The sequence below is a fragment of the Nyctereutes procyonoides genome, unplaced genomic scaffold (assembly GCF_905146905.1).
Source record: "Nyctereutes procyonoides isolate TBG_1078 unplaced genomic scaffold, NYPRO_anot_genome, whole genome shotgun sequence".
NCBI lineage: Eukaryota > Metazoa > Chordata > Mammalia > Carnivora > Canidae > Nyctereutes > Nyctereutes procyonoides.
Window position 1 is genome coordinate 1835736 of NW_026575041.1, and position 19317 is coordinate 1855052.

A 19317-nucleotide genomic window follows, 5' to 3' on the forward strand; every position below is an offset into this window, starting at 1 on the left:
GTTTTATGGTTTTAATAAGGAAGGTCTAGGAATGTCTTTATAAAAAGCATTGTCTATTTACCCAAATATTTTTATAAGGAAGCTTAGAAAATTTAATTCCATTTTTTTTATTATTCAACAATTTATACATAATAAATACAAACTTTTTACAGCCACTGTAAAGAAAGCACATCTGCACAGAGGCACTCCTTCCGAGCCTGGCCCTGTGCACTGTGATGCTGGATTACATGTCTTGGAGGGAGGGGTTCTTTTTAAAAAGGAGGCATATTTTTACAACTTTTGTTTTTTGTTTTTTAAATAAAATTAGCAGCTCTTCCAAAAAATATTTTAAAATATAACAAAAGATTGCAAATAACTCTCTGAGAATGTGGAAAATCCAGATTCAAGGACAATTTGGCTAAAGAGAGAATATAAGACTGGGTAGCAAGAACTGCCTGATTTAAGCACTTGAAATATTTTTTAAAAGTACTTTGAAGATTTTTAACATGTCAGAGAACTTTAAAATCTTACAAAGCCACCCTTTTAACTTTTTTAAACTTAAGAATAAGTTTGATAAACACAAAAAGACCTCAAATAGATCAACAGGTTAAGAAATGCAAAAAACAAAACGAAAACCCCAAATCACAGAGAACACTCGTCACTGGGTACTGTCACTGAAGTGATCAAATGACTAACTGAAGATTTCTTCAGCTATAACCTGACTTTTGATCAAAAATCCCATGGGGGCATTTGGCGAGCATTTCAAGTTTTTAAAGATTCTTAGGAGGGTTGGAGTTTTCAGAGCATAATACAACTTTTAAATTCTGCAAATTTGATTTCTTTAAAAAAAAAAAAAAAGCAACTGGAAAAATCCCTTTGTCCCTAGGTTCGGCACTCCCTATCTTCTCCAGGAGGTGGAAGCCGGCAGAGACCTACTCTGGGCCACCTACCATGCTAGCCTGTGGAGAAAGCTATTCTTGGCTCTCCTTGTGACATAGAGAACTTGTCTTTGCCTTTTCAATTTGCACTTGTGCATGGTGTGCAGTCTTTTAGTCCTTTTTCATAGGAAGCTGGTTTCCTCTATAAATCACAGGTTCTTCCTCCCAAGGAGATGTCAAGTCAGTGGCACCTGGGAAGCTATACTTTCTGTGGGGGGTGGTTGCCGGTCTGGAGCAGCCACAAGCTGGCTGTCTGGGCTCATGTACCGGCTTGGGAATAAAATAATGAAAGGGGCTTCCCCAGTGGAGAAGCTCAACAAGGCAAGTACGTGTCCCCAATTTATCTAGATGTTCAGATTCTAAAGATACCAGGCAATAGAATATATGCTGCAAAAATTAAGATGAAAAATACCCAAATACAAAAAGAACGTTAAATTGGCTCGTTTCAGTTCTGGAAGCTCCATTTCTGCTTCAGCCACAGCCTCCTTTCTATTAGTCTATGTGATGGACAAGATTTGGCTATTAGAGTTCAGCCCCTCCATATTAGCTCCACTAACACTAAATGAATGGCGTAAATATTAATACAAAGGACACTGTTACTGTTTTAAATCTGTTAGTTGAGGAAGAAATGTGCATTAATGTAATTGGCGATAAACTCAGGGCAGTCCACTTTTTTCTGATAAGGTTTCAGTTTCTCAGTCTGGGGACTAACTGTGGGGAGGAGCCAGCCTCTCCTGAAATCCCTCCTTTTAGTTCCTTATGTAGCCAACGTGATCTGATTAAACTCAATCAGAAGAGCAAAAGCCACTTGAAGAAAGATGAGGATCTTTGCCACATCCTTGTGGCCACAGTAATATACTGTACGAGTGCACATGATCAGTTTCTCTGTGACTGTGCCCTGAATGAGGCCTGGTCTTGAGTCTCATATAAAAATGGACCACTGATAGGCATGAGGGCTGTCCCCCTGTGCTTCTAGGGCCCATTAAGATTTGTGCTATGGTAGGAGAGATGACATAGAAAATGACAACAAAAAAAGGCACAAAATATTCAAAACGTGGGAGGAGTCCACCAGGCCACCCAGTCACATGTAATCCTCCTCGGTTTTCCTCTGTTCAAGAGTCATCATCATATCATGCAAAGGTGCCTAAAGAACAAGACTGGCTAAACGCCAAGCCTGGCCTTGATTGTAGCAGTAATAAATGGGTAAACCCATCATCACACCAGTGTGATTTCTACATCCTCAATCTTCTCTGCTGGTCTTCGGTGGTTCTGTGTAGGTGGAGGGGGAGCTGCCCGGACCTGAGCAGCAAACAAAAACACGGATTGTCAGTCAGCTTCCTGACTCAAGGCTTGAAGCACTCAAATCACAACAGGTCATTTAGCAGAGGCATGGGCACCTCAGTGGTCTCAAATGCTCTGAACATGAGAGTATGTGCTTCCAAAGTAATTCTCACTATATCCCACACCAAGGAGTTCTGATGATAGGCTGAAAGCTTCCTGGGCATAAGAGTACTGGAGCCCTTAAAGCCTCATCTAAAGCAAAGGCCTGGGAGGTGGAACCCAGAACAATGCTTGGAGAACTGAAAATCTTTCAGCCTTTCTTGGAAAGAGAACTGCAAGAGATCAGACTAGATGTGTGAAAGGATGACTTTGATAATAGTTTGGAGAAAAGATGGGAGTTGGGCAAGAGTATAGGTAAGAAGACAATTTAGGAGGCTGTTGTAGCCAAGCAAATGTGAGTTGATAGTAGTCTGACCTAAGCAGGAGAAGAAGGATTTGATAGCCGTCTCCAAGGTAAATGTGGCAGGATCTGGTGATGACTCTTTGTGAGAGGCAGGGCCAGGGAATTATCAAGAATGATGCCAGACCATTGGTAGAATGGGGGGTCCACTTACCAAGAATACAGGAGAAGGAGCACGTCTGGGAGGGAAGATAATTAACTCACTGTTGCTGAGTTTTTAGGCTGTGGTATGTATACATTGAGATGTCTGCAAGGCTGGAGCTCAAGGAAGAGACTGGATTGGCAATTAGAAATCTGGGAGTTGTCAGTGAATAAATGGCTATTAGAGCTGTGGGAGTACATGAAATTGCACAGGGAGAGTGAGTTTAATGACTTTAGGAGAAGCAGCCCATGAACAAGACCCTGAGAAACATCAGCAGTGATGGGTTGAAGCAGAGAAGCCTGTACAGATCAATGAAAAAGAAAGGACCAGAGAGGAGAAAGCAAAACCAGGAAAGGGCTGTGGAACAAACTAGTCCACTCATACGCAGCAGTCTATGCTGCCATCCCCTCTTGCCTGGACCACTGCTCCAGCCTCCTAATGGCTCCCCATGTCCATTCTGCCACCTTCCATTCACTCTCACTTCGCTGCCATAGCAATGTTTCAAAAATGCAAAACCAGTTACATCACTGTCTTGCTTACAACTTTGCAATGGTGTCCTATTACATTTAGGATAAAGAAACAAAGACAAGGAAGGCACTCAATATATGTCTGCTGAACGAAGGAAGCCAAAGGAAGTGAGTAGTTCAAAGAATAGTGTCAAATGCTGATAAGCAGTTAAAGAAAAATGAATGTACTGGATGAGTGTGGGAAAGTTATGACTTTGGAAGAGCTGTTTCACAGTGAGGTAAGGGGGAAGGAGTCAATGGCATGGAGTGAGGGGTGAGTAGAGGTTATTATTTATAAGAGTAGACTCTCCTTGAGAATTGAAAGAAGCTTTTTTTTTTTTTTTAAGATTTTATTTATTTATTCATGAGAGACACAGAGAGAGAGAGAGAGAGAGAGAGGAAGAGGCAGAGACACAGGCAGAGGGAGAAGCAGGCTCCATGTAGGGAGCCTGACATGGGACTCGATCCCAGGTCTCCAGGATCATGCCCTGGGCCAAAGGCAGCACTAAACCACTGTGCCACCCAGGCTGCCCCTTGAAAGAAGCTCTTAAACCTCAAAAGGGCATGAAGTGTATCTCATTTCATCTCTGTTCCTCAAAAGAGGCTAAATATAAGCTTGGAAAATAGGTTCTCAATAAATACTTGTTGAAAAAAAAGTACTTTTGTTTCACAATGAGGCAACTTTAATGCTCATGGAGCTTGCTATTATTTAAATATACTTTCATAGATATCTCACCAAGGCTCAGTGAGAAAACTGCCAGAGTAGACTAGATCTTCTAAGATGTGTTGATTTTTATAGCCTTCATTTTTTTAAAAAAGATTTTATTTATTCATGAGAGACAGAGAGAGAGAGGCAGAGACATAGGCAGAGGGGAAGCAGGCTCCTTGAGGGGAGCCTGATGCAAGACTCAATCCCAGGACCCTAGGATCACGCCCTGGGCTGCAGGTGGTGCTAAACTGCTGAGCCACCAGGGCTGCTGTATACACTTCATTTTAAAAAAAGATTTAGTTTTTTGAGAAAGAGAGCCTGCATGTGCATGTATGCACAAGTGGGGGGAGGGGCAGAGAGAGAGCATCTTCAAGCATCCTCAGTGGGGAGTCCAAGGACATGGGGCTCGATCCAAGTACTCAAGAAACCATGACCTGAGCTGAAACAAAGAGTAGATGCTTACCCGGCTGAGCTACCCAGGCACCCTATCTATAGCCTTCATCTTCCCAAACCCACCTGACCCTTGCATGGGGGAATTAGCATAACACAGAGGCTGTGGGGAGACATTAATTTTTAACTTTAAATTTAGAAGAACTGTACATTCTGTAACCCTGCCAGATGAGAGACTTACGGGTCGCAGTTTGCCATATGAGGTCTCAGGAGTATGCCTTGGTGCTTGTGAGAATCCTGGCGATTCGGCAAGGAAGCTGTTTTCTGAGGGTGGGAACCAAGCAGCTCATTTTATTTGTGTTGTTGAGCAATAAAAACGCTAATGCAGATCTGTTTGCTCTTCAGGTAAACAAGTGGATTTCTTTTTTTCTTTTTCTTTTTTTTTTTTTAAAGATTTTATTTATTTATGAGAGAGAGAGAGAGAGAGAGAGAGGCAGAGACACAGGCAGAGGGAGAAGCAGGCTCCATGCAGGGAGCCTGATGTGGGATTTGATCCCGGGTCTCCAGGATCACGTCCCGGGCTGAAGGCAGGCACCCAACTGCTGAGCCACCCAGGGATCCCAACAAGTGTTTTTCTGAATGAAAATGAATTTAGATCCATGCTGAGAACACTTACCATTTGCTGAAGGAGAGCGTGGGAAGTACTGAGAGCTCCTCTTATCTGGGCTGGGGTAAGGGCTGCTGGGAGGCTGGTCATACAGTGGCAGTGGAGGCAGGGAACCCGGCGGCTTGGAGGAAGGAGAGATCTGCCACAAAGGAAAGAGAGAGGTTACAAAGTGCTCACCTCTGGAAGAGGCAAGCTGGCTTCTCTAATTCAGACATATTACCTTTCTCTGCAGCTCAGATGGAACTATTCACAATTTTTGTCAGCCTCATTAGAAGCATGTGAGCTGAGAAAAACAACCTCAAACCCAATTTTGTGATGCATTTAACTGTTTCCTTTCAGATATCTCCTTACACTACTGATTATAGTTTATCATAAACAGTCATTAAATCAAACCATTCTTCTCTAGAGTTCTACTGAAAATATACCAAATGAGTCAATTCAATAAATCTAGTGAAGAACAAAAAAAGGGGACAAGCTCTATTTTTTTTTGTTAAGATAAAATAATTGGGTGTTTCTGACTTCCCAGGGTTTTGTAAGCACCAGACTAGGTGGTCAAAATATCACACAAACAAGGTGGGGAGACCTGTTCCTTATGGTCTTGGATCTGTCAGGCCTGCTGTGACAGATCCGAATTAGGGGTTTCCTGTAAAGTCAAGTTTTGCTATGATGAGCTGAGCCTAGAACCACATTAATATAACAGGACTCCGGCAGGCTCATTAGTTCCTTGAAAAGGACTGGCAAGCAAGCTCTGACCGTGAAGGAGAGAAAGCAGTATTTTTACTACATGAACTAACTAACCATTGAAGACAATATATTCCCTCTCTGGTTTCTTTCTTTCTATCAAACCATTCTTTTGTAGGTCATATACAATTTATCTCTCTGGTTAACTAATTGAGAATACAGAAAGTGGGCAAATGGAGGTGTTATACAACCATTACCCCAGAGCCAGGTTGGTGAGTCTCTGCTTTTGCAAACTCAGTTTTGTAGAAACCCAGCAACAGAGGATTGGAGTGGGAAGGTGGGGCTGAGGTCATACCCCACATTTGCACCGACCAACCACCTCTTGGGAGTTATTTTCTTTAAATACCTTTTAATATAGCTTTCTTCCCTCTCATGTACCTGAATCTCTCTCATCCACGGAGTGTCACCGTTTTCTGACGCTGAAAGTTCTTCCACTAGCACCGATGGGAAAACTCCAATCCGCCCACTGAACTCCCCTTCCCAGAAGCCATCGTCATCCTGGTTCTCTTTGTTCAAGATTCGGATGATTGCTCCCTCAGGAAAGGATAATTCATCATCTGTCTGGCCCTCATAGTCATAAAGTGCTTTCACGAAACAGACTAGGTAGCAAAACGGAGAAAAATGCCTAAGAACATGGATAGCCAGGTTACTTCTGCAACCACCCCTATGCTCACATGACAATTAAAAGAGCATCATACAGAGTAAGAGTAAAGCTGTAATTTTTTTACTCACTGAAGATCTACTTCAGGGTTCTACTGTACAGGATAAATGTGACCAAATAAAAGAAAACATAGAATAGGAATAATGTTTTGCTTTTCAACCCACTGAAGGCTGACTCCAGGGCAATACTGTTTTGGCCAAGTGTGACCAAATAAAGAGTGCCTTGTTTCAGTCTTTACCACTGGCATCTCCGTTGAGGCTGCCTGAAACGAGCTCGGCCTCCGTGGAATTGCTGGATGTGTGTGACCGACTGTCCAAAGCAGCCAAGGACTGCAGCATGCTCAGTAGGCTGTTCGAGGTGGGAAACTGTAGGTACTTTTCTGGCACATAACCCACTTGGCCAACTTTATTTCGAGCCTGAGTAAAAGACACGGGACAAAACAGGTTTGTACACACAATCTGGACAAGGTAAAACAAGAACCAAAACAAACTCCTAAAAATGTCACAAGAAGGGGCGATATGAGCAAAGGAATATACCTTTACCCAGTCTTCCATATCTCCATCTTCAATCACTTCTAACACCTCATGTTCCTCAATGGTCAACTCATCTGGTTGAGAAGCCTGCAATGTAGGATGGTCATGGACAAAATTAAAAAGGTTAGATAAAGAGCAGATGTGTGCTGATCATAACAAAAACTGGGGATTAAAATATTGAAATGATTCTGAAAAATATATTGAACATAAAAATTTAAGTGTTGTAAAACTATCGTAATGAGGTGAAGTTTTACTTTAAAAAACTAAACAAAATAAGGCCATAACAAAAACTGGAGAAACGGAATCCTCAAGAGGCAGTCAGATACAGTGAACACAGCACTCTGCTGGAAGGAGGGGACCAAGGTTCCAGCTCCAGCTTATATATCTATTGATTAGATAGATTCTTCAAAATTGTCATTTTGAATCCATTTCTTCAAAATGACAATCCTGCCCTTCTGGGGAGGATGGGGGAGTCAGGGTGAAATGAATAAGCTGAGAACCATGATGATTTGGGAAGCACAGGCAAAGAAACAAGCACTGAATTAGAACTGCACCATAGGGCTACCATGGAAGTGCATACTGTGAAAATGCAAAGAACTATGTACATGGATTGGATGACAGCTTGAGCAGTGCCTAGAACTGATCTGGAATCATTGTATGATAAACGATGGCCAAGAGAGCATTGGGAAGGAAATGACTGAGACTGGTCACAATTTGGATTATTGTGCTCTAACTTAACTGTGGAGACTGGGCTGATCCACTTAGGTGCTTCTGTACAAGCTGCTAATTTTGATGGTTCTATTATCTCTGATAGCAGGAATCTACTAGCACCGGTCATGCTGCTCCTGAGCTTATAGAATCTGAGAGCACACTCTCAGAGGCTCTGAAGAGGGGCTGGAGAGAAACTGTGTGGCTTTGTTTCCTAGAGACTTGCCTATCATATGTAGTAGGGAGAGGCCTGCTGGTATCTCCTGGATCTCTGGTGAACAGTCTTAAAAGCATTCCCCAAGTCCCAAGGTTAATTACAACTATATAACCAAACTATAAGACCATATCGTTTTTCAAAATTCACAATCCAACAGTGTAAAATATCTCTAAGCTACAACAGCAAAAATAAGGTAAGAAAATGGGTCATTTTATTAAGACTCATTTCCCATTTCATGTGCATTAAAATATTTCATCAAACCCAGATTCTGGATGTTGCCATAGCTGCCGGAAATGTTCAAATGGTATTGAAAATGGCTGAAAAGTCACAGAAATACTCTGTGACCAGTATTTTTTTTATTTTTTTTTAATTTTTATTTATTTATGATAGCCACAGAGAGAGAGAGAGAGAGAGAGAGAGAGAGAGAGAGAGAGAGGCAGAGACACAGGCAGAGGGAGAAGCAGGCTCCATGCACCGGGAGCCCAATGTGGGATTCGATCCCTGGTCTCCAGGATCGCGCCCTGGGCCAAAGGCAGGCGCCAAACCGCTGTGCCACCCAGGGATCCCTGTGACCAGTATTTTAAGTAAATTACCTCACTTCAAAATTGAGCGAAAAAAGCTCATTGATTCATGATCGCTTTTCCAATGGAATTTCTTTGCTAATCCGAAACCACACTATGCTTTGACTATACCAGCAAAAGGCAACAATATAACAAAGACTTTCTCTAATTCCTAGGCAAGACTTAAAAAAGTATCAATACAACCTGACTTCAGTCTGTGTAAAAACAAAGCAGGAAGGATAAGAACACCTTTAAATATACTGTTGCCCTTGTAAGAGTCATGGAGGTCCATACAAGTTATTCAGTGGTATTATGTAATATCAGCAGATACTAGTTTGATCATACCATCCCCAAACAGTGACAAATTCTTCCACTTGACAAGGTCAAGTCCTCTGCATAGACCTCAAGACCCTAGAGAGTTTGGTCACCATGGTCTCTCAATGCTTTAGCCCTACACATTATTCCCTATACTCTGAACACACCATGTTATTCCTTGCCTCTGTGCTTTTACCAGGCTGTTCCTTCTTTTTCCAGGTCCTATTCACTCTTTCCCACCTGGTGAACAGATTTAGATTACTGTGGATTCGAGTCCACCTTCAGTCTGTTTCTAAAGGCAAGTGACCATAGATCTCTCAGAGCCTCAGTTTTCTTTTTATTCCTATTAGAATGTAAGCTCCATGAAGGAAGAGATTTTTGTCTGTATTCATCAATGCCATATCCCCAAGCCTAGAAAAGATCACAGGATATTACAAGGGAAGTGCTCAATTAATATTTGTTGAATTAACAGGTTGGTTGATAATATCTTCCATATTGCGTCATTAAAGAGATTAGAACATAAACATGGTACCGGGCACATGATACTTCACAAACGGTAGCTATTACTATTACTCATGATTTGAGACCTGGCTAATATATTTTTCCAGACCATCCACAATGAGCTGGTTGCTCCTTCTTCCTTTGTTGTAAGGCTTGCACACTCTCTACCATGAACTACCATGGCACTCTACTCAATTGTTTGCCCTTGTAGGGTTCCTAGTAGAATGACTTACTTAATACAGGAAATGTAATTACTCTGATTTATCCCAACTAAAGAGAGCAAGTGGTCAGGAAATGTTTATTAAATAAACACATGCTCTAGCATTGCCTCCTTAAGTCCTAATGCCCAGTGGCAACTAGAACTCTAGAAGCAGCCATGTCCTCCCCATTCTGACCACTACCTAACTTTCCTATTTGAAAACAATGTGCTTTTTCCTGATTAAAATAATACATGTTCATTGTAGAAAAGCTGAGAAATTGAATAATTGAAATCTTAAGGTACATTCAATTTGGTGTCTTACTCTTCTGGCATGTTTCTTCTTACATAAAACTCTAATATAATTATCAATTATCTTCATAACATTTTATGTATATTATTATATGAATGGTTAATTTATTTAACTATTCTCTTATTGGACAGCCAACTTTGAACTATTATAAAATAGTACTATGATGAAAGAACATTTTGTATTCCAAACCTTTTTCTATATTGTGGGTCATTTCCTTGAGATATATGCTAATAGGGTCAAAGGTTAGGAGCATTTTTAAGGCTTCTGAATCTAATTCTTAAACAGTACTTTTCTTTGTTCTCACAAGATTAATCCAGGCCTCATTTCCTGGTCTGGACTATAGGAATCACCATTAGGCTTATAGTTCATTTCTATTTTAATCTGTACAGTATCTATACAATGACCAGGATGACCTTCTTAAAAGCTTAATCTGATTTTAGGACATCCAAAGGTTCCTACCAGTCAGGTTAAAAGCCATACTTTAGTCTGGTCTACAAGGCCCTTTACTATCTGACAGCAAATATCTTTATTTCCAGCTGCTCTAATTCCTACACTTGATGCTCACCCACTACTGAATGTAACATTTCCTGAACACTCCATACTCTCATCAAACTGGGTCTCTATTTGCTCTTCTTTTTTGCTTAGAAGGCTCTTTCCCTTTTCACTGTATTAGGAAGATCTTATTCATGACCTAATTTAAGTGCCACCTCACCTAGTGGTTTTAACTTTTACTATAAATGTTTTTATACATAATCTATTTTTCAGCTTAATATTTACTTCCCCCAGACTATCCATTCTAGGGGGAGAGGGGCAGGAATTATGTCACATTAATTCTTGCATTCCCTGAAACTTACATATATTGGGCACTAAATAATTGTTCAGTGATTAACTGATTAAATAGATTTTATAGTGTGGTTAATCCTAGGGACATGCCTGGCATATGCCAGTAGAGGAAATGTTGGATGGATGTAAGCTGTTTGATCACTCAGACATGTGGGATTCTTTCCATTTAAGGACCTTAAATTTTAATTCTGCAACTTCAAAGTAAATATAATACTGAGAGGTAAGATGGGAAAACATTCCCAACCCTAGTTTTATAATACTCTATAACACCTTTACAACTATATATATATATATATATATATAGATATAGATATATATCTATATCTATATAATGAAAATATGTTAAACTAAAAAGTCTGGGAATCACTGATATTGAAGAGTATATAATGCCAAGTTTTGGCCTTCCAAGAATGGTGGGAGTGAGACTGTCCCCCAGTTATGGCTGTTGAAGATTCTCTCTAGACTTTTCCTCTATTGTCCCTTAAGCACTGGGTGTCCATCAGTATGGGAGCCAGAGAAGGACTCAGTTGTTTATGCCTTCCTTATCTCATTCATTTATTCATCCCACAATTATTCACGAAGGACCTACTGTGTGCCAAGTACCATCCTGGGTGCTGAAGACACACAGACAAGATACACAGATACAGACAAGGTTTCTGCTTTTATGGACCTTTAGTAGGGAGTCAAGACAAAGAAATGTGAAAACAAATAGGATTAAGTTTGGCTGGTGGTAAATGGTATACAGTAAATAAGAGGGAAAGGGCAATGGGATAGAGAGTAGTGAATGACAAGTTGGTTTTATATTTAGGTTGTTAGGGGAGGCCTGAAGAGGCACCATTTGAGCTAAGCCTCAATAAAGGCCAGTATGCAGCCAACCAAAATTTGGGGAAAGATAGTTCTAGGTAGAGGGGGCAGCAAGTGCAAAGTTGTCAAGTTAGGAAGGAGCATGGTGTCACAGTGGCTAATGGAGGGTGAGTAGGCTGTGTAGGGGAATGGTCCGACATGAAGCTAGGGAGACTGTCAGGGGCCAGATCAATCTGAACATTACAGATTCTAGGGAAGAGTTTGTTCTTCTATGTGTGATGGAAAGCTTATAAAAGGTTTTTAGGCAAGTGAATAAAATAATCTCCTTTATGTGTTAAATATAAGTATGGCTGCAAAGTGGACAATGGACTTTTGGGAGGGAGGCAAGTATGCAGAAGGGATAATCAATTATGGTGGTTTTTTTTTTTCCTTTATAGTAACTGAAGCTATGGCCTAGACCAAAATGGTGAAAAGTGAATGGATGTAGGATATGTTTTGGAGGTAGAGTCAATAGGGCTGGTTGAAGGACTGGATGAGGGTAGGGAAATTTATGTGAAAGTAGAGCAGGGGTGAGAGAGATTAAGAACTATTATATCAAATTAGGTTTTGAAATTCTGGCATCTATTTATCTAGGTCCCTTCTTACCATGGTAACGAGGTGGTTAGTATCAGTTTGGAGGGTCACTGTAATGGAGGGTCTTGGGTGAAAGCAGGCTATTTATAATGAGGTAAGGTTCCTATTTACTGAAAATTTACTAGATGTCAGGCACTGTACCAAGTCCTTTGCTATAAAATGAAAGTATTATCTCACTTACTTTCCAAACTAGCCCTATGATATTACCCCATAATATAGATAAGAAAACTGAGGCTCACAGAGATCAAGGGACTAGTGTGGTCACACAGAATGCAGGTGGCAGAGACAGGATTTTAATCCAGGCAGTCTGACATCAGTGCCTAGACTGTTCACCATTATGTTGTATTATCTCTAATGTTAACTGAACAATTTTATAGTAAGCATAGTATAAGGGGCTGGATAGACACCGTCACGGGTCTTCAGAGTTGCCACAATTTAATATGAGCAATAGGTTAGAGAAATACGCACCTTGTAGGAATAAACAACTTTGCAGGTGAGTGGATAATTTCTTAAGGTGCCAGAAGGGCTGGAACTGCTGTCATCAAAAACATCCATATTGTCTTCAAACTCTTCTCCTTCTTCTCTTTCAGGATCTGCATTGAGCTAGGGAAAATTAGAAGCCACTGGCTAGCTTGCTTACTTCAAGAAAATGGTTGAAAGCAGGAAAAAAAAAACACTTAAAACCTGTTTAAAAATATAATTTAAAAAATTTTTATTTATTTATTCATGAGAGACACACAGAGAAAGGCAGAGACATAGACAGAGGGAGAAGCAGGCTCCATGCAGGGAGCCCGAAGCGCGATTCAATCCTGGGACTCCAGGATCACACCCTGGGTTGAAGGCAGACGCTCCACTGCTGAGCCATCCAGGCATCCCTCAAAGTATAATTTACTTATTCAACTGCAAGCAGGAAAAAAAAGTATCTTTTTTTTATGGAAAAAAGTATCTATTCTCACTTGCATTTTTCCAGTTATGAAAGGACAACGTTTTTTTCCCTTAATATTCTATTTTATGGGCAGCCCCAGTGGCTCAAGCGGTTTAGCGCCGCTTTCAGCCCCAGGCCTGATCCTGGAGACCCAAGACCGAGTCCCATGTCGGGCTCCCTGCATGGAGCCTGCTTCTCCCTCTGCCTGTGTCTCTGCCTCTCTCTCTCTCTGTGTCTCTCATGAATAGATAAATAAAATCTTAAAAAAAAGATTCTATTTTATTTTTATTATTTTTATTTTGAGAGAGAGGGAGAGAAAAAGGGACATGCACCCAAGTGCACACATGGGAGGGGGGGCAGAGGGAGAGAATCTTAAGCAGGCTCCACGCAGGGAGCTTGATCTCACAACCTTGAGAGATCATGACCTAAGCTGAAACCAAGAGTTGGATGCTTATGTGGCTAAGCCACCCTAATGCCCCTAAGATTTTAAAGTAATCTCTACACACAATGTGGGGCTCAAATTCATAACCTTGAGATCAACAGTCACATGCTCCACTGACTGAGCCAGCCAGGTGCCCTGAAAGTATTAGTTTTTTTTTTTAAGATTTTATTTATTTATTCATGAGAGACAGAGAAGAGATAGAGAGAGAGGGAGGCAGAGACATAGGCAGAGGGAGAAGCAGGCTTCATGCAGGAAGCCTGATGTGGGACTTGATCCCGGAACTCTAGGATCACAACCTAAGCCAAAGGCAGACACCTAACTGTCGAGCCACCCAGGCGTCCCAAGTTTGTTTTTTTTTTTTTAAACCAAGAGTAAAATCTCTTTCAAATATATGAGCTGTTTATCAGCATCCTTTCCCTTTTCACTGTTAAATACTAATAAAGGCCTCTTAACATTTTAAACTGAACATACAGGGAAACATTGGAAAGGTTTCTAAATGCTATCAAGGATATAGAGAAAGAGGCTTTCCTCTGTTGTTGGTAGAAATGTAAATTGATACATCCTTAATACTAGCCTACTGAAATTAAAAACTAAACATACCACTTGATCTAGCAATTTCACTTTTGTGAATCCATTATGGAGACATAAAAGCAAAAGAAGGTAAGACTATAGATCTTACCTGACTTACAATGGGGATATGTCTATATAAACCCATCATAAGTAGAAAATTATCCTAGGATGAAAATACATTCAATACCCCTAACCTACTGAATATCATAGCTTAGCCTAGCCTACTTTAAACATGCTCAGAATTTACATTAGCCTATAGTTGGGCAAAACCATCTAGCACAAAGACTATTTTGTAAAAATAAAGTTCTGAATAGCTCATGTAATTTACAAATGGTCCCCAACTTACAAAGGTTTGACTTAAAATTTTTTCATTTTGTGATGGTGTGAAAGCAATACACATTCAGTAGAGATCATACTTTAAATTTTGAATTTTGATCTTTTTCCAGGCTAGCAATATGTGGTACAATATTCTCTTGTGATGCTGGGCAGTGGCAGCAAGCCATGGATCCCAACTAGCCACAAGGTCATGAGGGTAAAAGAGGTACCTGCACAACCATCCTGTACCCATAGGATCATTCTGTTGTTCACTCTCAGTATAGTATTCAATAACTAGGTATTAAAAATATATTTACCTCGAGTACTGTTCATGATACTAAAGTACAATTATTTATGTATTTATTATTATTTTTTAAAGACTTTATTTATTTATTCATGAGAGACAGAGAGAGAGAGAGGAACAGACACAGGCAGAGGGAGAAGCAGGCTCCATGCAGGGAGCCAGACATGGGACTTGATACCGGGTCTCCAGGATCACACCCTGGGCTGAAGGTGGCGCTAAACCGCTGAGCCACCCGGGCTGCTCACAAATAGTATTTATATGAACATAAGTATCTGACGGGGGAGGCAGAGTAAGAAAACTGCCTGGAGACTAGAGATGACTGACTTGTGTTTTATGTACCTCTGTACTATCTGGACTATTAGAACAAGCATGTCTTTTTAAACGAAAAATCCAACAAACAGGAAACAAAACAGCCAAAGTTTCTTTGTCTCTAGTTACACATAAGCATTTATTTAGCTACTTTTTCCAATGTCCAAACATGCAAAGGCATGCCTATTTATACATTAAAGATATAAAGACTGGACAGTCAGAATTAGGCCTCACAATAGAATGAGTAACTGAAATATCAAATCCCTATGATATGCTGAGCACTGTGCTGGGCTCGCAGACATGAAACGAAGGATACGGCTTGCTTTTCAAGAGCTCATACTCTATACTGGAGAAAATGCTACCACTAAATGCTGAATGTGCAAGGCAGCCTGTGAATAGGAAGAGGTCTTTGGAGAAGGTCAGGGAAGACCTTGCATTCAGCAAGTTGCAAAGTAGAGGCTACCTATATTGTCCAATTCTACTTTTTAATGAATTCAAGTGATTTCTCTTGAGTAATTATTAACATTTAGAACCGACTTTATTCTTTTTTTTATATTTTATTTATTTATTTATTCATGAAGGACACACAGAGAGAGGCAGTGACACAGGCAGAGGGAGAAGCAGGCTCCTTGTGGGGAGCCTGATGTGAGACTCGATCCCAGGACCCCGAGATCATGACCCGAGCCAAAGGCAGACGCTCAACCACTGAGCCACCCAAGCGCCCAAAACTGACTTTATTCTTAATTGCTATTAAAATTCTATAGAGTCTTCTAAAAGAATAAATTGCACATATTTTCTATCAAATATATTGCCTACATTTCAAAGCCCTTGTAATATTCTTACTTATAACTATTACTGGAAATTCTTCACAGCTGAGTGAGATAATCATGTATGTGCCTCATCTTACAAATAATTCATCTATGGTCAGTCAGGTCAATGATAAAATAAGACTCAAATCTTGACCTTTCAAATCATCTCAGGCTATGATACCATCATATTCCAAAAGGGCACTGAGTCATATAAAAGATGAGGATCGCATGTTAGAAATTGCCCATTCAATATTTACATATACTTGGAAGACACTGCTTTCATACTCTATAGGACATAGGTTATAGACATTAAAAAAAAACATAACTGGGCATTGCAACAAAACAACACAAAACACCCATATGTCTATAAAAAACTGAAATTAAAGCCAATGTGGGTAGAACTTGTTTCTAAAAATATATAGGGAATGTTAATATGCACTGTGCTGTGGCACTGGGAATCAATCCAAAATGTTTTATCTTGGCAACACTATTTGATACTAAACATTCCTTTCTTTCCCCTTTATTCTGAGTTCATTGTTTGATTCTCATGGAAGGGAATGTGAAGTTGCAGCGACAGCAACAGGGTCAGGGCCATGTGCTTTTTCTTTGCTCCAGCAGCTTTCCAAAATATGTCACTGCTGAATAAACTGCCATTTCCCTCTTTCACCCTCTGTAACTTCACTGTTACAATGTTTTCTTGACCCGGCATTTCTAAAATCACATTCTTCCTCTGTTTCTTAACAATTGCTCTCTTAGCTCTTTTCCTTCCTGTCACCTGACAGCTTCAACTAAAACTATTCCTTCTAGCTGTACTAATGTTTTTCCTTTCTTAGTTGTTGTAAAATGCTTACTTTGCAAGGGCAGATAAGAAAAAGCATTCTGAGTTGGTATTAGTAGCCATCTCCTTATACGCAGCAAAACAACCTCTAAGGGGTTTCACCAACTTTATGGTACTGTAACAAACTAGAAAGCAATACTGGGTCCTTAAGTCTGACAGATTTGAGTTTGAATGCTGACTATATCATTTACTGTTTGTTGTGTGACCTCGGGCAAATTATTTAACTTCTGACTCCAATGACCTTATCTTATAATGAAAACAATTACTTCTTCATAGGGTATTATAAGGATTAAATAAGGTAACATATTGAAATCCATAACACATTCTGGATATATAGAAGGTATTTTTTTTTAAAGATTTACTTATTTATTCATTCAGAGAGAGTGAAGAGAGAGGCAGACACAAGCAGAGGGAGAAGCAGGCTCCATGCAGGAAGCCCGATGTGGGACTCAATCCTGGAGACCCAGGCGCTAAACCGCTGCGCCACCGGGGCTGCCCCTATAGAAGGTATTTAATAAATACTCTTTTTTTATGAGGAGAGAAGAAATTACCTAAAGAATCTGGTGATATTCAATATAGAGAAAGGCAGCTCCTCATAACTTATTAGCAGAACCTCTGAGTTTCTTCTGGACAGAGAAGTGATCACATTGAACATCATTCCAAATACAACACAAGTAGATTATAAAGGATGATGTTGAAAATACCAGCAAAATGGATTTCTACTTCTAGATAAGATGGAATATCAAGGACCAGATTTAAACTGCTTCCAGAAACAACTAAAAAACTGCTCAAAATACATGAACACTGGACATCATGCACTTAAAGACAGTGATCCCTGGGTGATCCCTGGGGGATGGAAAACAATTTCCTAAATTTAGGAAACAACTATTTAAATCCAAACTAATCAGAATAAAGAAGATAAATACCAGGGCAGAAATCATTACAATAGAAAACAGAAAACGGGAAAAAAATCAATGAAATTAAAAGCTGTTTCTTTGTGAAAAGCCATTTGATATGGGTAAACTTCTAGCAGAATGATCAGGAAGAAAGTGGAGACACAAATAACCAATATCAAGAATGAGAAGTGAAGCTACTACATATTCTCTGGATAATCAAAGAATAAAAAAAGGAATATTATAAACAATTTGTTTCAATAAAGTTGGCAACTTAGATAGAATGGACAAATTCCTTGAAAGACACAAATGATCAAAGTCCACTCAAGAATAACCTGAGTAGGGATCCCTGGGTGGCGCAGAGGTTTGGCGCCTGCCTTTGGCCCAGGGCGCGATCCTGGAGACCCAGGATCAAATCCCACATCAGGCTCCCGGTGCATGGAGCCTGCTTCTCCCTCTGCCTATGTCTCTGCACCTCTCTCTCTCTCTCTGTGACTATCATAAAAAAAAAAATTAAAAAAAAAGAATAACCTGAGTAACCATCTATCTACTAAAGAAATTGAGTTTGTTATTTTTTTTTAAGATTTATTTATTTATTCATTCAGAGAGAGCAAGAGAGAGGCAGAGACACAGGCAGAGGGAGAAGCAGGCTCCATGCAGGAAGCCTGATGTGGGACTCGATCCCGGGTCTCCAGGGTCACACCCTGGGCTGCAGGCGGTGCTAAACCACTGCGCCCCAGGGCTGCCCTAAGTTTGTTATTAAAAAAGAACTTCCACAAAGAAAACTCTAGGCTCAGATAACTACTAGGATGAATTCTATCAAACATTTAGAATAAACAATTCTACACAATTCTACATATGCTTCCAGAAAACAGAGGAGGGAGGGATACTTTTCAAATCACTTTAAGACAAGCATTATACCAAACCAGATAAAACATTACATGAGAAGAAAACTACAGGCTAGTATCTGCTGTAAACAGAGATATAAAAATGCTTATCAAAACTTTAACATCAATTTCAATCAATATATAAAAATGGTAATATATCATGATTCAAGTGGTGTTTATCAGTAATGCAAAGTTGGCTTAATAGCTGAAAAATCATCAATGCAATATATCATATAAACAAACTAAAAAAGAAAAATCATTTGACAAGATCCAACATCCAGTACTATCACCATCTAAATAGGAATAGGGAAAACTCCTCAGCATGGTAAAGGGCACCTACAAAAATCCTACTGTTAACATCATACTTAATGGTGAAAGACTGAATGCTTTCTCCCTAAGTGTAGAAACAAGGCTAGGACATCTGTCAGTTCTCACTACTTTGATTCAGCATTGTACTGGAGATTCTCGTTGTTATAATAAGGGGAAAAAAGGAACCAGTAAAAATGTCTTAATATGCAAGTGACGACTATCTACAGAGAAAATCTACACAAAGGCTATTACAACTAACAAACTGAGTTTAGCAGAGTTGCAGGATACAAGATCAATATGCAAAAAATCATATATTTATGTGTTAACAATGAACAACTGGAAATTAAAATAAAAAACCATTTACAATAGCACCCCAAACCATAAAACAGTTATGTCTGAAAAAAGATGTTTAAGACTTATATACTGAAAGCTACAAAATTATTGAGCGGGCTCCTGGGTGTCTCAGTCAGTTAAGCATCTACCTTCAGCTCAGGTCATGATCTCAGGGTCCTGGGAGAGTCCTGTATTGTCTGCTTCTCTCTCTGCCCTTCCCCCACTGTTCATTATCTCTCTCTCATTCTCTCTGAAATAAATAAAATCTTCAAAAAAATACTGCTGA

At 39.9% G+C, this 19317-nt stretch overlaps 1 protein-coding gene across 1 annotated transcript in view; it reads right to left on the minus strand.

The window, feature by feature from the left end:
- Positions 1 to 123: 123 nt before the first annotated feature.
- FCHSD2 (FCH and double SH3 domains 2) overlaps positions 124 to 19317 on the minus strand; it is a 318404-nt gene continuing 299210 nt past the window's right edge. Inside the window, exons 14-20 of the mRNA XM_055320838.1 lie at positions 12566 to 12700; positions 7011 to 7094; positions 6713 to 6890; positions 6192 to 6412; positions 5082 to 5211; positions 4647 to 4729; positions 124 to 2216 (exon numbers count right to left, since the gene is read on the minus strand). Coding sequence (XP_055176813.1) covers positions 2133 to 2216; positions 4647 to 4729; positions 5082 to 5211; positions 6192 to 6412; positions 6713 to 6890; positions 7011 to 7094; positions 12566 to 12700 — 915 coding nt within the window. The 3' untranslated portion in view covers positions 124 to 2132. The remainder of the gene's footprint in view (positions 2217 to 4646; positions 4730 to 5081; positions 5212 to 6191; positions 6413 to 6712; positions 6891 to 7010; positions 7095 to 12565; positions 12701 to 19317) is intronic.